Consider the following 19,559-nt stretch of genomic DNA (forward strand, 5'->3'; position numbering starts at 1 on the left):
GAATGCAAACTGGTGCAGCCACTCTGGAACGCAGTATGGAAGTTCTTCAAAAAGTCAAAAATAGCACTACCCTAGGATCCAGCAATTGCACTAGTAGGTACTTACTCAAAGAATGCAAAAGTCCTAATTCAAAGGGATAATGTACCCAATGTTTATGGCAGCAATATCTACTATAGCCAAATAATGGAAAGAGCCCAAATGTCCATCAGTTGATGGATAAAGAAGAAATACAGACAGACAGACACACAGACACACAGACACACACACACAGGAATATTACTCAGCCATAAGAAGAATGAAATCTTGCCATTTTCTAATGATGTGGTTGGAACTAGAGTGTATTATGCTAAGCAAAATGAATCAGTCAGAGAAAGACAAATACCGTATTATTGGACTCATGTACGGAATTTAAGAAACAGAACAAGTAAGCATAGAGGAGAAAAAGAGGGGCAAACTAAGAAACAGACTCTTAACTATAGGCAGACTGCTGGTTACAAGAGGGGAAGTTGGAGGAGGAATGAGTTAAATTGTCGATGGGGATTAAGGAGGGCACTTGTGATGAGCACTGGGTATTATACTGTAGTATATTGCAGACTCGAAAGTGTATTGTAGACTTGAAAATAATATTATACTGTATGTTAACTAACTGGAATTTAAATAAAAACTTAAAGAAAAAGAAAAATTTGTCTATTTGTGACAATACAAGGTACTGATGAGGAGCAGTGTTCTCCACGATGAGCAGGAAACAAGCACAAGACCACAGAGCAACCCTCCCTGACCAACTTCTCACTCAGTCTTACAATTCCCAGGTCTACCCTCTCTAGCTGCGGTCTGTCCCTGTGATGATGAAAAGCCTGTGATGCTGACAGCAATTTGTCCATGTAGGTTTTTCTTACATATCAAGCAATTCTGTCACAGCAGCTGGGTGTCCTGTAATTTAACTCAATTCTGACACTCCCTGCAGACATTGTCAGATCCTCCAGGTTAAGGCTCAGTCCCACAAGACTTCCTCGTTCCAAATGCCAACTGCAAGTCCACGCTGTCACCTGTCCTTCCGACTGATCTGTTATAAATCCGAGGTTCCCACAGTCCACTTCTCAGGTTTGATTAATTTTCTAGAGCATCTCACAGTACTCAGAAAACAATTTGCTTACTGTTTACATTTATTATAAAAAGATATGATAAAGGATACAGGTGAACAGCCAAATGGAAGAGATGCATGAGCAAAGAATGTGGGAAGGGGTGCAGAGCTTCCGTGCCTTCTCTGGGCATATCACTCTTCCAGCACCGCCACGTGTTCACCAATCCAGAAGTTCTCTGAACCCCTTGGTATTGGGATTTTATGGAGGCTTCATCATATAGGCACAATCAATGATTAATTTAATTTCCAGCCCCTCTGCACTCTCTAGAGAATGGAAGGTAAGGCTGAAAACTCTTGAGTTTCTAGTCCTGCCTTGGTCTTTCTGGTGACTAAACCACAACCAGGAGTCCACCAGAGTGTCTTCATAAGATCAAAACCTAATACTCTTGTCTCCCAGGAAATTAAAAAGGATGTAGTATCCTATGTCAGGAAAAACTGGGTTCAGAGATGTTCCTAGTGCTCTTATCACTGGAAAATTACAGGAGTTTTAGGAGTCCTTTGCTGGGAACTGGAGTCAAAGACTAAGTATTAGAACAAAAGATCCTGGTAGCACCCCTATATAGCAGGGTTTTTAGGAGCCCTGTGTCAGGAACAGGGGGTACAGATATATCTATCTTACTATTTCACAAAGCCCATGGACAAAATAAACAAACAGCCAGCTGTTGAGATACTTCTAGAAGCCCAGTTACTAGTGAGCACCAGCTCCCTCTCAGCTCTTGCAGAGATCCAGGGAGACAAGCCACCCACTCCAGGAGTTCCCTGTTTCTCTTCCCAGCATCCAGGTCTTCCTTTCCCCAGGCAGTGCTCCTTGAGATGCAAGGTGCTTGAGAACATCTCTGTGATGCATGCCACCTTTTCCTCGACAGGATACATGACAATGGGAGAAAGGCCGGGCTGTATAAAGAAAACCTGCTGCTGCGAGGATGTACCATCAGAAACACGGAAGCTGTTGTTGGCATCGTCATCTATGCAGGTAGGCATGGCCATGGCACATGCGGTCTGTGATGCTGCTGGCTTGCCACCTATGATGGGTGTCCTTGAACATTGCTCCTTGTCCTTTTTTTTTTTTTTTCTGATTACAAAAGTAGCACGTAGACATTGTAAAAAATTAGAAAGCCTGGAAAACAGAAAGAAGAAAAATTTCTAATAGTATCTCTACCAAAAGTGTTCTCTCCTAGCATTTTAACTTATTTCTTCCCATTGTTTCTCCATGGTGGTTACGTATTTGGGATTCATTTCATACCCTGTGTTTTTGACTGAGCCTGTCCTGTAAGTATGAATGGACGGCAGCACTGTGCTTCAGTCCGTGAGTCGGGGCGTGTGGTCGCTCCGCTGCTGGGTATCGATGTACCACATCCCTCTTGCTCCCTGCACAGGACATGAAACCAAGGCTCTGCTGAACAACAGCGGGCCCCGTTACAAACGCAGCCAGCTTGAGAGGCAGATGAACTGCGATGTGCTCTGGTGTGTCCTCCTCCTCATCTGTATGTCCCTGTTTTCTGCGGTCGGTAAGTCTCCTTCTTGGGTCACAGATGAAAGGGCACTGCCGGACAGCCTCCAGGTGAGCCCAGTGGGCTGCCGACCACTCATTCTGACCCAGCGCTCTCAAGTTAAAACATGCGTTTGTCATCCACTGAGACTCAAGGGCTGGTTGCATCAGTACAGGCCGTGTTAGTGAGGCCTAGATGAGTGAGCTTTACAAGGTAATGTCACTTTTCAAATTTGAAACTTCTTGGATGGAAGAATGGTTTAATCACAGCAGTTATAATGATTTCAGCAGAAGTAGTATTAGTCACCTGGTGATAAACTGAGAATAACAGAGCAAGAGAAGTACAAATGCTCCTAATCAGAACTCTGTGAGAAAAAGGAAAAAAAAGCATTTGTGTCCTAAGAAAGGGCTAGCAGTTAGCTGGCACATGGACTCTGGTACTGTCCAGCCTTTGATGGGCTCCAGACCCGGCATGCTGCCTTGGGAGTGCCTTGCAGGGAACTGTGTTGAGCCTCTGTGTAAATGATCATCACTACATCCCCTGTCCAGCTACCATCATGAAGCAGACAGGTGTGATGTGGTCTTAGAGCTCAGTGGTGAAAGACACAGGTATATGGGTCATGAAAAGGGCTTCTTTTATCAGGTAGGCATGGGACCCAGTAGATGAAATAATGTGCATTTCCACTGGCTTCTGAGAGTCCATGACATGTGCGATTTGAATCTATAGCAAGGGTCAATAACAGGCAGTATCTGGGGCTTACTGACAAGACGTGTTTTGTGAGGCACATGCTGGGAAATTCCTTTTCTGGGATTTCCCATTGGTAGCTGCCAGCCCATACCCAGTTTCTGCCACATGACCGGTATGCTTTTCAGTGCCAGTAATGGGAAATGCCTGACGCAAGGGAGAGTCCCAGAACCAGTGCCTTCCAGCAATCCGATTGTGGGTGCCAACAGTCCCTGCCATGCCCTTTTTCTTTCTTACATGGCAGGGCAGGCTAATGAGACCCAGTGTGCCTGTGTCCATAGTCTTGAAATTTTGCTTTAATTTGCACTAGTGGTGTCTTATTTTTCCCATTGGATGAATGATGTTTCTTTTTGAATGTTGCTGTAGGACACGGACTGTGGGTACGGCGGTATCAGGAGAAGAAATCATTATTTGATGTCCCTGAGTCTGACGGCAGTTCTTTATCCCCAGTCACGGCTGCCGTCTACTCGTTTTTGACAATGATAATAGTTCTGCAGGTAACAGTATTAAGTACCATTTGATAATTGCTTAATTTTCTGGTAAGAACTTAAAAGTTATCATACTCTGCTAAGAATGTCCTATAAATTCTGCATCTGGGAGGACCACAGATACATCTACCTAATGTGCTGCTTCTTACTTTTCTACCTAATTTATCTATAGGGTCTTCTTTGGGTGCTTTTTAAGTTAACATTTTCCTAGGATTCTTAGGCCTTGCAAGGTTGGTTTTTGGGTAATTGTGTTTTATTTTTCTATTCAATTACTTCTTTAAAAAGACCCTAAATTTTATTTTGGGATAATTTTAAGATTTACAGATAAGTTACAAAAAATAGTGCAGAGAGTGCCAGTATGTCCCTTACCCAGAGTCCCCTAATGTGAACTTAACTACATTACTATGGTAAATTGTTGAAACCAAGAAACCAACTTTGGCACTTTGCCATAAATTCTAGATGTCATTTGGCTTCTACTAGTCTTTACAGTAATGTGCTTTATCTGTTCCAAGATTGAATTCAGGCTATCACATTGCATTTTGCAGCATTGGTTTTTATTTTTATTATTATTATCATTAGTATTATTAGTTCACATGCCTCATGAGCAATTCCCCATCACTAAGTGAGAATCTATGCCCAAAAGTCTTGTTTAAGAGTAGGGAAGGGGCAGTGAGTGTCATCTTAGGAACACAAAGTGCACAGAGGCCCTCTGCTTAGCCTTTATCTATGAGGGGAGATCTGTTGTCTTTTATCACATTTGTTTCATACAACACGAACTTTCCAAATTAGTTTTTTTATGAATGCAAATTTCATTCTAGCTTTGTAGTAGTAGCACTAGAGTAGTGTGGTAGTGTGGTAGATGTTGCATTAACATTAAGTTACCAGGAGAACCCAATTTGTCTGTCTGGATATGATTTTCTGAGCCCTTGAACATCAATTCAATACTGTTATTAAAAAGAATTTAAACACTGACTTCATGAAGATTATTCTTAAATTGTCAAAGTATAACTGTAAATATTCTTCCCAAAGCCTTCTTCCCTTTGCTCTGTATTGTGCAAGATCCCAGAAACTGTCCTTCAACACAACCAGCCTCTGGAAAGACTGTCTCTTCTGAACCATGGGGTTGTGTTTGCGGGATGGGAAGCTCTTGTTGCCGGGAGCCCTGGGAGAGCCTGGGGGCCAAGTGCCGCTGTGGTGCGAGGTGACTTTGCTTATGAGGACTCTGACTGTGCCATGTGTTTTTTTCTCTTTCTTTCTCCTCTTTCCTTTCCTAGCTTCTCTCAAGCACAACTTAGTAATACGAAAATGCTTGCTTCTATCCAAGCCATGGTTACCATTCTTCCAGACACGATAGTGGATTTCTGCTCTGCAGTGACACCATAGGCTGTCCTAGTTTAAACTTTTTGCCAATATCCTCTTACTTTTCCAATACTGACTCTAAACCAACCTGGTTAAGCTCTTAAAGGTACAGTATAGTCCCTACTTACTTGTGATTGTAGTCATTGGTCCTTTGAGTAGTTTGGACTACTTCTGGAGCTCCCTAGTCCTCCTAAGTGTTCATGTGTATGCCTTATGTCTTCTAGGTTTTGATCCCAATTTCCTTATATGTTTCCATTGAAATTGTTAAAGTATGCCAAGTGTACTTCATTCATCAGGATACAGAGTTGTATGATGAAGAAACGGACTCGCAGCTACAGTGTCGAGCTCTGAACATCACGGAAGACTTAGGGCAGATACAGTATATCTTCTCAGATAAAACTGGCACTTTAACTGAGAATAAAATGGTTTTCCGAAGATGCACTGTGTCTGGCATAGAATATTCCCATGATGCAAATGGTGAGTCTGGGGGTGGGGACTCCCAGTCTGGGCTGGACAGAGAGCCGCTCTATCAAAGCTACATGCACACATGCCTGGGCACACATACATGCACACACACACACACACACACACACATATACACACACATACAAACTTTAGAGATTGCTGATTTTTGAGCGAGAATAAAACATGGAAAGGCTGTTGGAGCAACTCAGGAGACTGAAGCATGGCAGCATTTATAGAAACAAATACAGATTTCCATGTTGCTGACAGCGACACTGCAGTAGCTCAGTGTGGTGGACATCTGCTTAAAACACTCATTTTCTGCCAGACAAGAGAACCAAGGAGGGCATTCTTGAGAAACTCACTTCTGAGGCACCCAGTCTCTTTACCACACCAAGAAATGAAGAGGTGTTTTTGTTGTCACCTGTCAGTCCTCTTGTTGTTAGCTGAAAGTCTCACAAAGGCATTGGGCATTTCATGCTGTATTCTTTGCCTTAGAAAATGTTGTTCGTGAAAGCTGGAATGAAATATCACACCCATTTGAATTTTATGGTGGTTACTCCTCCCACCTCATGCCTCTGTCCTCCCTGAACCCCTACAGGAGACATCCACTTCATAAGTGGAGGGTATGACTAAACACCCATCAGAGACAGGAGAGGGCACCATGATAAGGGTCTTGGTGTCACAGTAGTGTTTTGTGGTGCCGTGGTACCTTTGAGAGGTAAACCAGCTCTGCAGCTAGGACTCCCTCTTCTTCCTGCAACAGCATCTGAAATGTGAAGGAAGTCTTGCCATGGGAACAGAAGCAAATAAAGAACAGGAATCAGTACATGGACATCATTAGGAAGTTGATCTTTAGGGGGATGTGGCGGGAAAGATCTATAAGAGGCATGGGGTTTTTGTGAGTTTCATGAGACTGAGAATTATGATATCCAGTAAGGCCCTTTATGTAAAATTAAAGTAATCATATTAAACAGAAGTCATAGGAACTTATCCACTATGTTTATTGTTATATTTGCCACCCAAAATACATGGTCAGTGACTGTCCATCTGTCCCCCTCACACTCTCCCTTCCATAACTCCTCAGCCTTGTGCAGAAGAGTCCATTTGCCTAAAAGCAGAGCTTAGCCTAATTGTAAAGGAGCCAGAGACCCAGGTCTGAAGTTGGGTCAGAAGCAGCCTTTGAAAGCTGGACCTGAGGCTCCATGGGCAGAATCCCAACTAAGATTACAGAAAAATTTTGACAGTTGTCAGATGCTTATCATAAAATCAAAGGATTGCATTTCCCCTAGAAGACACAGGAAAGCATTTCTAGTGAAGACCAAAACAAGCAGGCCTCTCTGCTGCATGCTTGAAAGAAGTGCTGTCATCAGTCATTGACATGCACCTGAGGCCAAGAGCAACTTCAGCTGTTACTGCCCATGACCTGACCTCTTAGATCTTATTAGTAAAATGAATTAAGATGACTTTGACTTTGTACAATGAGCCCAGTTCACATATATCAAGACAGTGGGTTGGGCCATCTCTGACCTCTTGTCCTGGTGACATTGTGTGCCCAGAATGAGGCATGACCTGCTTCTTGTCTCCGTCTTCCCCAGCAACACTGAGGGTGTCACTGAGGGGCCACATCGTTGTATCATTGTAGACCACAGACACATCAGCAGTGGATGGATTGCTTCTTTTAGACTAATATCCAACTAGTGCTGCAAGAGGGTGGCACGGGCTGGTGCATCCTTCGAGAGGTTGACACCAGACTCCTAATGCACAAGCCCAGAAGCTTGACAGCACTGCATCTGGGTTTTGTTCTTCCTTGTTGTTCATTTACCACCAAACTGGGACATCCATCAGCCAGGTGTGGGTGGGATGGGCAGGAGGAGATTTACTTCTGGGGTAAGAGACTCCCTGAGTTGAATCCTGGTGTTGCCAATTATTTGGCCTTGTGACCATGGATGACTTACCTTTCCTTATCTCTGTTTTTTCTGTTTTTCCCATCCCTAAAGAAAAGTCTTCCTAAAGAAAGATGTTGAATATAAGGCCTGGCTCATAGGACAGACCAACGCCACAGGCATGCCCAGATTGGAGGGCCCTTCTTAGCCCCTCAGGCAGACCATGTGCTAAGATACCTTGTGCTCACACCCAGCACTTGACATGCTCTTGGAGTTCCTAGTAATTGGTTGTTTTGAATGAGTAATCTTCATGAATAGTCAGTCTCCTTGCTCATCCGTAATGAAACAAGCTGAACTAACTGGTCAAAGCCAGGAAAATGTGTTCAGAGCCATCCATTAGCAAGAAGCAGTGCAGAAGGACCTTGTAATTCACTGAGTGGCCACAGGACCACAGGGACTTTTTCTGGGAAGTGCCCCCTTGAGGGCTCAAGCATAACAATGCAGTCAAGGTCGTCTTCAGTGGAGCCTTGCCTGCTGGGTCTCTATCCTGGCAGTATTTGTCCACCCTGTGCAACCCACAAGGACTCTGAGCTTCCCTGTTGGGTAAGGCTTCATCCACACAGTAAATGCAGGCAGTACCTACCACCTACCTGGCCTTGAACAAGGATTTCTCATAGGAAAGCACCATCAGCACAGCCTGAGAACCATTACTTCTGTGTGAGTACAGGGTAGAGATTCAACTTGTGACCTGTCCTGACAGCCCCAGTGAGCCAGGTGGTTCCATGACCCCAGGTTAAAGGGTAAATCCTGGAGCCAGGCTATTCTGTGGGCTAGGCCTTCATCATCTTCCCCTCCTTTGTCCCTGTCGTCTGCTGACCAAACCCCATTCATCACACCTAGGGTCCGCCCGAATGGAGGGGCTGTATGTGAACCTATCTCTGTCTACTCCTTACTTGTTTGTGGACTGGGATGGCTACTGTACCAAAAGGCACTGGACCTGAGCTTTGGCATCACCTTGACCTGGATGAGTCCTGTGTGCTTATTAGCAAGTTCCTTATGTTCTCTATGACTCAGTGTGCTTATCTGTGCAGTGGGCTGAGAATGTCAGCCTCACCAGGTTGACTGTAGGTCCAGATAAAATGAGAATGGCCTCCACCTCTCAGTGGAAACTCTCATTAGATGTGGCCTTACCTTTAAGCAAGCGAGGGTGGCGAGTGCTCTGAATCATTTTCATTTTCCTAGCCTCCTTGTGATGTGTCACCCCATGTCCCTCTGCCCACAGCCCAGCGTCTGGCCAGGTACCAGGAAGCAGACTCAGAAGAGGAAGAGGCAGTGCCCAGAGGGGGCTCGCTGCCCCAGCGTGGCAGTGTAGGGAGCCACCAGAGCGTCCGAGTCATGCACAGGAGCCAGAGCACCAAGTCCCATCGGCGCACAGGCAGCCGGGCCGAGGCCAAGCGGGCCAGCATGCTGTCCAAGCACACAGCCTTCAGCAGCCCCATGGTGAGTCCCACTTAGAGCATGGCAGCTGCCAATGCTGGGGCAACATCACCTTTCCTGGCCTTGCTGCTTCCCTCCATTCCTCCAAAGTGTCTGTCTACATGTAACAGTATGAATCAGCTGTTGTTGGGGGGCCTAGCTCTGCTCAGTTAACAGAACTTTTGTGGCCAATACCTTCCCCCTAAAACACTGACATGGCCCCTTGGCCTTGGGCCCTAAGGATGGGGGATTGCCAGTGAACTATCCAGATGGGTGCTGGAGAGGAAGTCCGTCCTGCCAAATGGAATGAATAAAACATCAGAGCAAGATGACAACTGTGAAAAAGTAAACCCAAGTAGGTGGGGGGGGAAAGTTTTAATTAGAGGAGCCCAAATCCAATAAACTTTCTCCCTTGCCTTGCCAGCTGCCTAAACATTTATGGACCATTCTGGTCAGGCAGAAAAATTTCCAGAAGTGAGTGAGTGAGGATCTCTAAAAAATGCTTTCACTTCTGAAATGTTTTAAGAGCAGAGAGGGAGAATCCATTTTGATCACTCTGTGGTGGCCTGAGTCTCTTCTCCTTAGAAACCCATATAGAGGCTGCCATTACACTGCGGTTGCTGATTGGTGGGTTTACACAGGGGCACCTGGGAGGAGGGTTCTCATGCCTGACAGGAGGGGGACTGTGTTGGAACAAAGCTTTCCTGACATCGATCTAGCAATATGGTTCCAGGAGTATTTAAAATATTCAGACTTTCTGACATAGGAATTTACTGATTCAGCCAGTTTTCTGTGCAAAGCAGTTTATCAGTGGGAAAAAAAAATATATTCAGTGATAAAAAGAATGGCCAAATGAATCATTGTATGTCTGTTTTGAAGTTGTTCAAAGTTATATTTTCAAATGATCCCTAAAAGCCTGGAGGGCTTGGGTGGCTCAGGGTTAAGTGTCTGCCTTCAGCTCAGGTCATGATCTCAGGGTCCTGGAATCAAGCCCTGCTCAGGGCTCTCTGCTCAGCAGGGAACCTGCTTCCCCCCTCTCTCTGCCTGCCTCTCTGCCTACTTGTGATCTCTCTCTCTCTCTGTCAAATAAATAAATAATATCTTTAAAAAAAAAAAAAAAGTCTGGGAAAGTTCAGACTGCAGTTGACCCTGGAACAGCACAGGTCTGAACTGTGCAAGGCCATTTACACAGATTTTTATTTTTATTTTTATTTTTATTTTTTTGTTATAATTTTTTTCATTGTGTTATGTTAGTCCCCATTCATTACATCATTAGTTTTTGATGTAGTGTTCCATGATTCATTGTTTGCATATAATAACCAATGTTCCACGTAATCCGTGCCCTTCTTAATACCCGTCACCAAAGTAACCCATCTCCCAACCCTCCTCCCCTCTAAAACCCTTAGTTTGTCTCCTGGAGTCCATAGTCTCTCATGGTTTGTCTCCCTCTCTGATTCCTTCCCCTGCTTCATTTTCCTAATGTCCTCCATGTTATTCCTTATGTTCCACAAATAAGTGAAACCATATGATAATTGATTTTCTCTTCTTGACTTATTTCACTCACCATAATCTCCTCCAGTTCCATTCATGTTGGTACAAAAGTTGGGTATTCATCCTTTCTGATGGCTGAGTAATAAGTGCAATTGCCAGGTCATAGAGTAGCTCTATTTTTAAATTTTTGTGGAACCTCCCTACTGTTTTCCAGAGTGGCTGTACCAGCTTGCCTTCCCACCAACAGTGTAAGAGGATTCCCCTTTCTCCACAGCTTCTTCAACATTTTTTGTTTCTTGCCTTGTCAATTTTTGCCATTCAATCTGGTATAAGGTATTATCTCAATGTGGTTTTGATTTGAATTTCCCTGATGGCTAATGATGATGAACATTTTTAATGTGTCTGTTAGCCATTTGTATGTCTTCTTTGGAGAAGTGTCTGTTCATGTCTTCTGCCCATTTTTTGACTTGATTATTTGTTTTTTGGGTATTGAATTTGAGAAGTTCTTTATAGATCTTGGATATCAGCCATTTATCTGTAGTGTCATTTACAAATATCTTCTCCCATTCTGTGGGTTGCCTCTGTGTTTTGTTGGCTGTTCCCTTTGCTGTGCAGAAGCTTTTTATCTTAATGAAGTCCCAAAGGTCATTTTCACTTTTGTTTCCCTTGCCTTTGGAGACATGTCTTGAAAGAAATTGCTGTGGCCGTTGTCGAAGAGGTTACTGCCTATGTTTTCCTCTAGGATTTTGACGGATCCCTGTCCCACACTGAGGTCTTTCATCCATTTAGAGTTTATCTTTGTGTACGGTGTAGGAGAATGGTCAACTTTCATTCTTCTATATATATATCTCCAGTTTTCCTAGAACCATTTACTGAAGAGACTGTCTTTAAAAATAAATCCAGTACTGTACTTTCTTTATGATTTTTATAATAATATTTACTTTTAAAGAAATTTTTTAGAGATTTTACTTTTAAAGAAATTTTTTAGAGATTGTGTTTATTTATTTTGAGAGCAGGAATGAGAACATGAATGGGGAGGAGGGGCAGAGGTAGAGGGAAAAACAGGCTCCTCGTTGAGCAGGGAGCCCAACATGGAGCTCGGTTCCAGGAGCCTGGGATCATGACCTGAGCCAAAGGCAGACGCTTAACCAACTGAGCCACCCAGATGCCCCTTCATAATAATATTTTATTTTCTCTAGCTTACATAATTATAAGAACATAGTACATAATACACATAACAAACAAAGCTTTGTTTGTTATGTAGTCAACTGTTTGTATGTAGTCAACTGTTTGTGTTATCAGTAAGGCCTCCAGTAAGTAGTAGGCTAATTTTAGGAGTGTCAAAAGTTATATAGACTTTTTGCCTCAACATGGGTCAGTGCTCCAATACCTGCATTGTTCAAGGATCAACTGTATATAGTGTTTTGGGGAAAATGGACACTGCCAATTTATGTATAAATTTTTTATTAAGATATAATTGACATACAACATTGTATAATTTTAAGGTGGGAATGCAAATCAGAAGTATAATGAGATATCACTTCACACATTTTTAGAATGGCTGTCATCAAAAAGCCAAGAGATAAGAAGTGTTGACAAGGTTATGGGGAAAACGGACCCTCTTACACTGTTGATGGGAATGCAAACTGGTGCATCCACTGCAGAAAACAGTATGGAGGTTCCTCAAAAACTTAAAAATAGAAATACTATATGGTTCAGAAATTCCACTTCTGGGTTTATGTCAAAAGGAAATATATAAAATATTCGATGAAGTTAAATGTAAACGTGTAGAAAAAAGACTGGAAGGTGACAAAGAAGTATGTGTTTCAAAAAGTATGTATTACTGTGAGGTGATGTGATACAGATTTGTTAAATTTTCCTCTTTGTCTTTTTCAAGTCTCTCTGAGTCAGATATGTTAGAATAATATATTCTTAGCTGTATTACTTTATAATGAGAACACATGTTATATATAAGAACATATGCTTTTCATTTCATATATAGGTCATATATTCTTCTACCAATTATACATTATTCATCACTATAAAATGGCATATGTACGTGAGTCAGATGGAGGTGTCTTTACAGCTTATAATAAAATCAGAGTGCCTTAAACAGTCAAGCACTAAGATGTTTTCACTGGGTTATACTCACCCCTCATTCTCTGTCTTCTTCCAGGAGAAAGACATTACCCCTGATCCAAAGCTGTTTGAGAAGGTGAGTGAATGTGACAGGTGCCTGGCCGTCTCAAGGCACCAGGAACACCCGCTGGCCCACCTGTCCCCGGAGCTCTCTGACGTGTTCGACTTCTTCATTGCACTCACCATCTGCAATACAGTAGTAGTCACATCCCCGGATCAGCCACGACAAAAGGTAGGTTCTGGGGTATCTCTGTGAAGCTGAGACTTTGACCTTCAGTGTGGGCCCACTGTTGTCAGTCTAACCTTTCCAGCAAGACTGCTCAGCACCTTTCAGGTTTAATGGGAGGTTAGCAGCCGGCTTCATGGAGGGCAAGCCAGCTCACTGGTTCTGTGGTGCTGTCCCTGGGCTACGGTGGGCAGGTAAGGGGATTGGGGCCAAGTGGAGAGGAAAAACTTCTGAACCCATGATGGGTGGGGCATATAACAACCTGGCCTGGAGTGGGGCTGCCCTGCATAATCTACAAAAAAGTTCAGGGTTCCTAATTCTCAAGAGAGTGAACAGGACAGGCTCAGGGCCCAGACAAATCTCCTGGACTTAAATCCTGACTTTACCAACCGGCTGAGTGGCTTTGGGCAAGCCATTCCCCTCCTATGCCTTAGGCATCTTATCTGTGACATGGGGGCAGTGGTGAGGGTTTAGAGGAAGGGCTCAGAGAAGGTCTTAGCACACAATAAATATATTTGATGTAAAAAGGGGCTTTAACATTGTCTTTCAAGGGAAAGTGTCAAGAATCAATCAGAAGTTACTTAAGGTAGTGGTAACAGCAATACCCAAGTTGGTTTTTTGGGGGGTTAATTATAAGGTTTTCTGTGAAGAGAGTAAAGTTCATGTGCAAACATGTCCTCTATAATACTGGTGGTTCTCAGAAAGTCCTGTACTTACTGGGAGGAGTGTGTGGTGGAGGGGAGGGGGTGCACCTAAGGAGGGATGTGCATAATGAAGCTAAGCAACTTTAAATGGGTAAAAATAAAGATACTGTGGGGCTAGATGCATGCCGTAGGCCTGCCCCCAACCCCCCACCCTCCCAGACCCCTTTTCCTCCCCCTGAGTCAACCCTTCTAGCAGGCTGCACTGATGGAGCCATTGGTGTGTGATGGGGGGTAAACCAATGGTCTCTGCCCTCTTCATAGCAGCAGATCTGGCAGTAACACAGCCCCCTGCCCCCATGCTCCTACTCCTGCCACACTGGCCTGCAAAAGCCCCAGAGGGCCTGGTGAATTCAGAGCGGACAAGGTCCTACCACCTGGAACCACAGGATTGCGCCATCTGCCTTAGGCGAGAGGATTTCCTGGTGCAGCTCACCTCTTAGCTGCCCAGCATCCTTTATCTGGCCTTTGGATTCTTCTACCGCCCTGTATTCAGTCCCGCTGGCTTGCATCCCTGGAGAAGTGTCTGGTTTCTAGTTAGACCTGTCTGAGACTCCGGCATTGTTGCAACTACTGAATAAGTGAGGGAGACCCCAATGTAACTGAGGCATGTGATGATGGTCACATACACAGTGCCTTCCACATAGGGAGCAGAATATTTAATCCCCCACCCTCTGACTGAAGACGAGTAGGTCTCTGGATGCATTCCCCTTGCCACATACTCGTCAGTGCTATCTCCCAGGGTATTTGGAGCCTGCAGGAGCTCCAGTGTGACTGCTTGAAACTGCCCCTTGAATATATAGCACATTTAAAGTCATAATGAGAACAAAGAAGAAACACCTTTATCAAAATTGGTCCCATGTTCCCTGCTTTACCAAATGCCTGACTTTCCTGCAGGCTATTACATAACTTATAACTTTGGACACATGGGGAAAAGGATGAAAATTAAAAGCTAACTATAATTCAATGTTTTGCCTGTTGCAACATTTGCTCTAGATCCATCTTCTAGTAGAAAGTTTAAAATAGGCATATTATACTAGCATTAGTAAACAGTACTCGTTTAAATAAAGTATTGCTGTTGCTCCATCAGTGAGCTTTTTGGAACGTTAGCAAATGTATATAACTGTCATTTTGTTGTTTTCATTTCTTGTTAGAAGATATGTGATTTATTGTGGCTTTAAAAAAATGTGCTAAATGATTTGAATCCTGAATTTGTCCAAGCATTTAATTTGTTTATGAAATTTCTTCTGGGTTTGGGAGTGTTATTTAAATTTTATATGGACACAGTTCAAAGGACTGTATAAGTTGGTCTTTTGTCAATGCTTTTTGTGATTGGGTGGGGTGGGGAAGCTGGGTTTTGTGCCAGGCAGTAGTGACAAGTATGCTCTTCTGAACCTTTTCTGCAAAGCAGTGGGACACTGCAGTGTGGGGACAGGTAGAAGAGGGGATCGTCTCAAAGCCTGCAGGTACTGCTATCCACACACTCCCTGGGTCAGTACCAGGCCTCTATCTGGCTACCCAGGTGATATAATTCTAAAAGAATGTATATTGCTAATTTTTAAGTGAAATGCAAGAGGCCAAAGAATGGTCTCAAGGAAGAAATGCTGGCTCTAGTTGCAGTTTCTAGCCTATGCTCCAAAATCTGGGAAATGGGAACTCTGTGCTCTGAGCCCCCACTGGGAAAGTGGGGGAGTGCCCTGTGGCAGTTTGGGTGAGGCCTCTGGATATATCTCACGTGTCTTCTAACTGCTTCTCTTGCAGGTGAGGGTGAGATTTGAGGTGAAGTCCCCTGTGAAGACGATAGAAGACTTCCTACGGAGGTTCTCACCGAGCCGCCTGACCTCAGGCTGCAGCAGCATCGGGAACCTGGCCACCAGCAAAGCCACCCACAAGTCAGGGTCCAACTTTCTGTCCACCCTACCCAATGACAGCACACTGTTCAAGCTGGAGGAAAGGCTAGGCCAGCCAGCCGCGGCCATCGCCAGCAATGGCTATAGCAGCGGGGCTGCAAGCTGGGCCCCAGAGCACACTGCCCAGGAGCAGAAGCTGGAGCTGGAGCAGGAGCAGGAACGGGAGCTGCGCTATGAGGCAGAGAGCCCCGATGAGGCAGCACTTGTGTATGCTGCCCGGGCCTACAACTGCGCGCTGGTGGACCGGCTGCATGACCAGGTATCCGTGGAACTGCCCCACCTGGGCAGGCTCACCTTTGAGCTCCTGCACACACTGGGCTTCGACTCCATCCGCAAGAGAATGTCAGTGGTGATCCGGCATCCACTCACCGATGAGATCAATGTCTACACCAAAGGAGCTGACTCAGTGGTCATGGACCTCTTGCTCCCCTGCTCCTCAGGTATCTAGCTCCCCTCCACTGGGCAGCAACCCCCCAGGTCCAGGTGGAAGTCCCAAGAAATTAGCCCCTTCCCTCAGTCCCTCAGTCCCTTCTCATGGGTAAAGTGATTTTTATTAAGCTTTTTCTAAAGCAATGCCCATCAGAGATTTGCCTCTCTGGATCACCCTTTCCTCCTTTGAGGAGTTTGGACTAGAATGCACTGGGGTGGGGGATGGAGAGCTTCAGTGCCTGAACTCACCTTAGAACAGTGGGGTCGGGGGTCACTCGGGGTGAGGCCTAGCATCATTTTAAATCTGGACAATGAAAGTTAAGAACTTTTAGACTAGATGTTCCAGAGTGTTCTTACCTACTCTGTGATTGCCTGGACCAGGGCGGCTGTGAAGCCAGGTTATGGTTTATAGCCCAGTTGTGGAGCTGCCTCAGGCCACAGTGAGAGCCTAGGTGGTGGAGGCTGCTGGCTGCTCAGCCACTGCCGTCTGTCCCACCTTCGCACAGAGCAGCTCCCTCTCAGTTTCTTTTGTGTACCAGAGTTTCATATAACTTCTGTATTAAAGAAGAGGAATTTGAAAACCACTGGTGTTAGTGGAAATTTATCCAGAAGGGCTTGCTTGAACCTCCTTCTAGATACACATGCTTCTGGGCCTTACAATGGCCTAGGTTCCCATTTCTAAACCTGGTCACCCTTCCTCTCTATTTGGAGGGTGAAGCCTTACACATCTGATCTCCAGGGGGGAGAGGTGGGATGGTGGTGAGGATGCTGCTGGAAGATGGCTCTGCTGCCTGACCTCCACAGTCTCCCTGTCTGTTGTATCCTGGAAACATCTCTAGGCACGGCCTGCTGTGAAGCCCTATCCGTGGGGTACAGCCTTTCCAGCGCTCTGGGGATGGAGCTAGAGAATACTTTAAGTCCATAATCCTTTCACTGTAATCTCAGTGCCTCAGAACAGGACTCCTGGCTCCCAAGTGCAGCCCCACTTCCTTGTGAGGAAGTGTCCTGGAGGATCGCTGCAGATGAAATCCTTTTCCCTTGGCAGAGCTGTTGCCTCCCAGTTTGTAAACATGTCTCTGAAAACAGTTTGGACAGCTTTTCATGGCGATAACCTACCAGAGGGCAGGATTTGCCTTTCCACCCCAGGGGTTCCATGTTAGAGTGGACATAGAATCCGATTCATAGGCTGATTTTGCATTCCAAGAGTTTTCCTCATTGTGTCTTTCTGTAGGTTGCCTTTTACTTTCATTGATTGTTTCCTTTGCTGTGCAGAAGGGTTTTATTTTAATGTAATCCCAATAGTTTTTTTGGTTGTTTTTTTGTTTGTTTTTTTGTTTGTTTTGGTTTTTTGTTTGTTTTGGGTTCTTGTTTGTTTTTTTTTTGTTTGTTTGTTTGTTTTGGGGTTTTTATTTCAGGAGACGTAGCTAGAAAAATGTTGCTATGGCCAATGTCTGAGAAATCACTGCCTATGTTCTCTTCTAGGATTTTTATGGTTTTAGGTCTCCATTTTAAGTCTTTAATCCGTTTTGAGTTTATTTGTGTATATGATGTAAGATAGTCCAGTTTCATTCTTCTGCATGTGGCTGTCCAATTTTCCCACCATTTACTGAGGGGAAAAAAAAGACAATGAAGGAAAACACAAACACGTGGATGCTAAACAATATGACGCTAAGCAACCTAAGAAGAAACCAGAAAGTACACAGAGACAAATGAAAATGAAAATACAAAAAAAAAAAAAAAAAGAAAGAAAGAAAAGAAAAGAAAATGAAAATACAGTGGTCCAAAACCTATGGGATGCAGCAAAGGGAACCATAAGAGGGAAATACATAGCAATGGAGGCCTACCTCAAAAAAACAAGAAAAAGCTCCAACAATGTAACCTTACACCTAAAGGAATTAGTAAAAGAAGAACAAAGACCAAGAGGAGTAGAAGGAAGGAAATAATAAAGACCATAGCAAAAATAAATGACATATAGAACAAAACAAACAAACAAACAAAAAAACAGTGGAGAAAAAATATTTGAAACAAAGAGCTTGTTCTTTTGAAAAAGATAAACAAAATTGATAAAACCCTTAGCCATGTTCATCAATAAAAAAATAAAGAACCCAATAAACAAAACCAGAAACAAGAAAGGAGAAGTAAAAACTAATACGACAGAAATACGAAAAAATTATATGCCAACAAATTGGACAACCTAGAAGAAACAGATGAAATTCTAGCAACGTATAATCTTCGTAAATTGAAGAAGAAATAGAAAGATTTCCTATAGAAAATAGAAATAGAAAAGTTTCTATTTCAAGAAGAAATAGAAAATCTGAACAGACTAATAGTAACAAATTTGAATTGGTAATCAAAAAAACTATGGAAAAATAAAAGTCCAGGACCAGATGGATTCATAGGTGAATTCTGCCTAACCTTTGCAGGAGACGTAATACCTATTCTCAAACTGTTCTAAAAAAGAGAAGAGGAAGGAAAGCTTCCAAATACATTTTACAAGCCTCCTTTATTCTGAAATCTGATTTTGTATCTGCACAAAAGAAAAACAGCTATGGCAATTATCTGTGCAGATTTAATTCTACTGTTAAAAAAAATCATCTTTGTGCTATTCCACAGCCTTTCATGAAAGATAATTTAATGGGCCACTGTATTTCAGATTTTACCACATACACCAAGTCATGTATAAGGTAAAAGCCCTGGAGTAGCACAAGCAAACAAGGGTAGGATGGTAGGACAGGGTGGCAAGTAGCACCCCCCCATACAGAGAGGACCAGAGACTGTACTGAGCTGTGCAAGGGACAAAAGAGCAACCAAGAAAGCTGCAGCAGTCACCACACTTGTACTTTGCTGGCAGATCACTCTTTTAAATGAGGAAGCAGCCTCAAATTTCTAGACAAAGTGCAAACAAACAACTCCTACCACTTATAGTCAACTTCAAGGTCAGGGTAGGGGGTTTGTTTGCTGGGAGACTCTATGCAGGCTGGGGAGCCTCGTAGCCCCCTCCACCTAATCCTGCATCCCCAGTGTAGCTTTGCTTTTGCACTCACCTCCTCTGCTACTGTCCATCTCCTGCAGGTCTCTGGAAGGAAATTATTACCCGTATCTAGGTAACTATAGCTAAGAAGCAAAGCCTTCTATCTTTTCCACCATGAAAGAGACTTAAAAGGATGATATTGCTCTAGTTACACATTGCTCAAACCATGGTATTGAGAGGGACAAATTAAAAATAAACCGTTGTGTAGCTCTCCACCTTACTCTGGGAATTTCCAAGCAGTGTGCAGGTCAGATAGGTTGGGACGGGGAAGAGCTACATGTAGACATCCAGCAACTTAAGATTCAGGAGGTTCCAAGACCCCATTGGGTTCTCAAGAGAGGAGCTGTCACCTTGGGAGGTCACTTTGAAGATATCCACTGGTGACACCCTGGAACTATTCAACTTCTACTTTGTGGGGTGGTTGGGTGTGGAGAGGAGCAGACTTGCAGAGCACTTCACCAGAGCCATTATAGCCAAGTTGCTGTGCCTGTGTGCTGGTGATAAAATGAGGTAGGCACATAAGTATTATCCTCCGGATTCCTTCAGATCTTTAAGACCTTTTTTCAAAGAGATTTAACACTTTTAC

The 19,559-nt window shown here is 43.9% G+C and overlaps 1 protein-coding gene across 1 annotated transcript in view; it reads left to right on the forward strand.

Annotated features, from left to right (window-relative positions):
* LOC111161913 (ATPase phospholipid transporting 10A (putative)) overlaps positions 1 to 19,559 on the forward strand; it is a 178,842-nt gene that overhangs the window by 130,041 nt on the left and 29,242 nt on the right. The window contains exons 4-10 of the mRNA XM_022525987.1: positions 2,008 to 2,114; positions 2,518 to 2,649; positions 3,742 to 3,872; positions 5,447 to 5,699; positions 8,853 to 9,070; positions 12,714 to 12,908; positions 15,365 to 15,953. Coding sequence (XP_022381695.1) covers positions 2,008 to 2,114; positions 2,518 to 2,649; positions 3,742 to 3,872; positions 5,447 to 5,699; positions 8,853 to 9,070; positions 12,714 to 12,908; positions 15,365 to 15,953 — 1,625 coding nt within the window. The remainder of the gene's footprint in view (positions 1 to 2,007; positions 2,115 to 2,517; positions 2,650 to 3,741; positions 3,873 to 5,446; positions 5,700 to 8,852; positions 9,071 to 12,713; positions 12,909 to 15,364; positions 15,954 to 19,559) is intronic.

The sequence above is a fragment of the Enhydra lutris genome, unplaced genomic scaffold, assembly GCF_002288905.1.
Source record: "Enhydra lutris kenyoni isolate GAN:26980312 unplaced genomic scaffold, ASM228890v2 scaffoldscaffold87, whole genome shotgun sequence".
In the NCBI taxonomy this organism is placed as follows: Eukaryota; Metazoa; Chordata; class Mammalia; order Carnivora; family Mustelidae; genus Enhydra; species Enhydra lutris.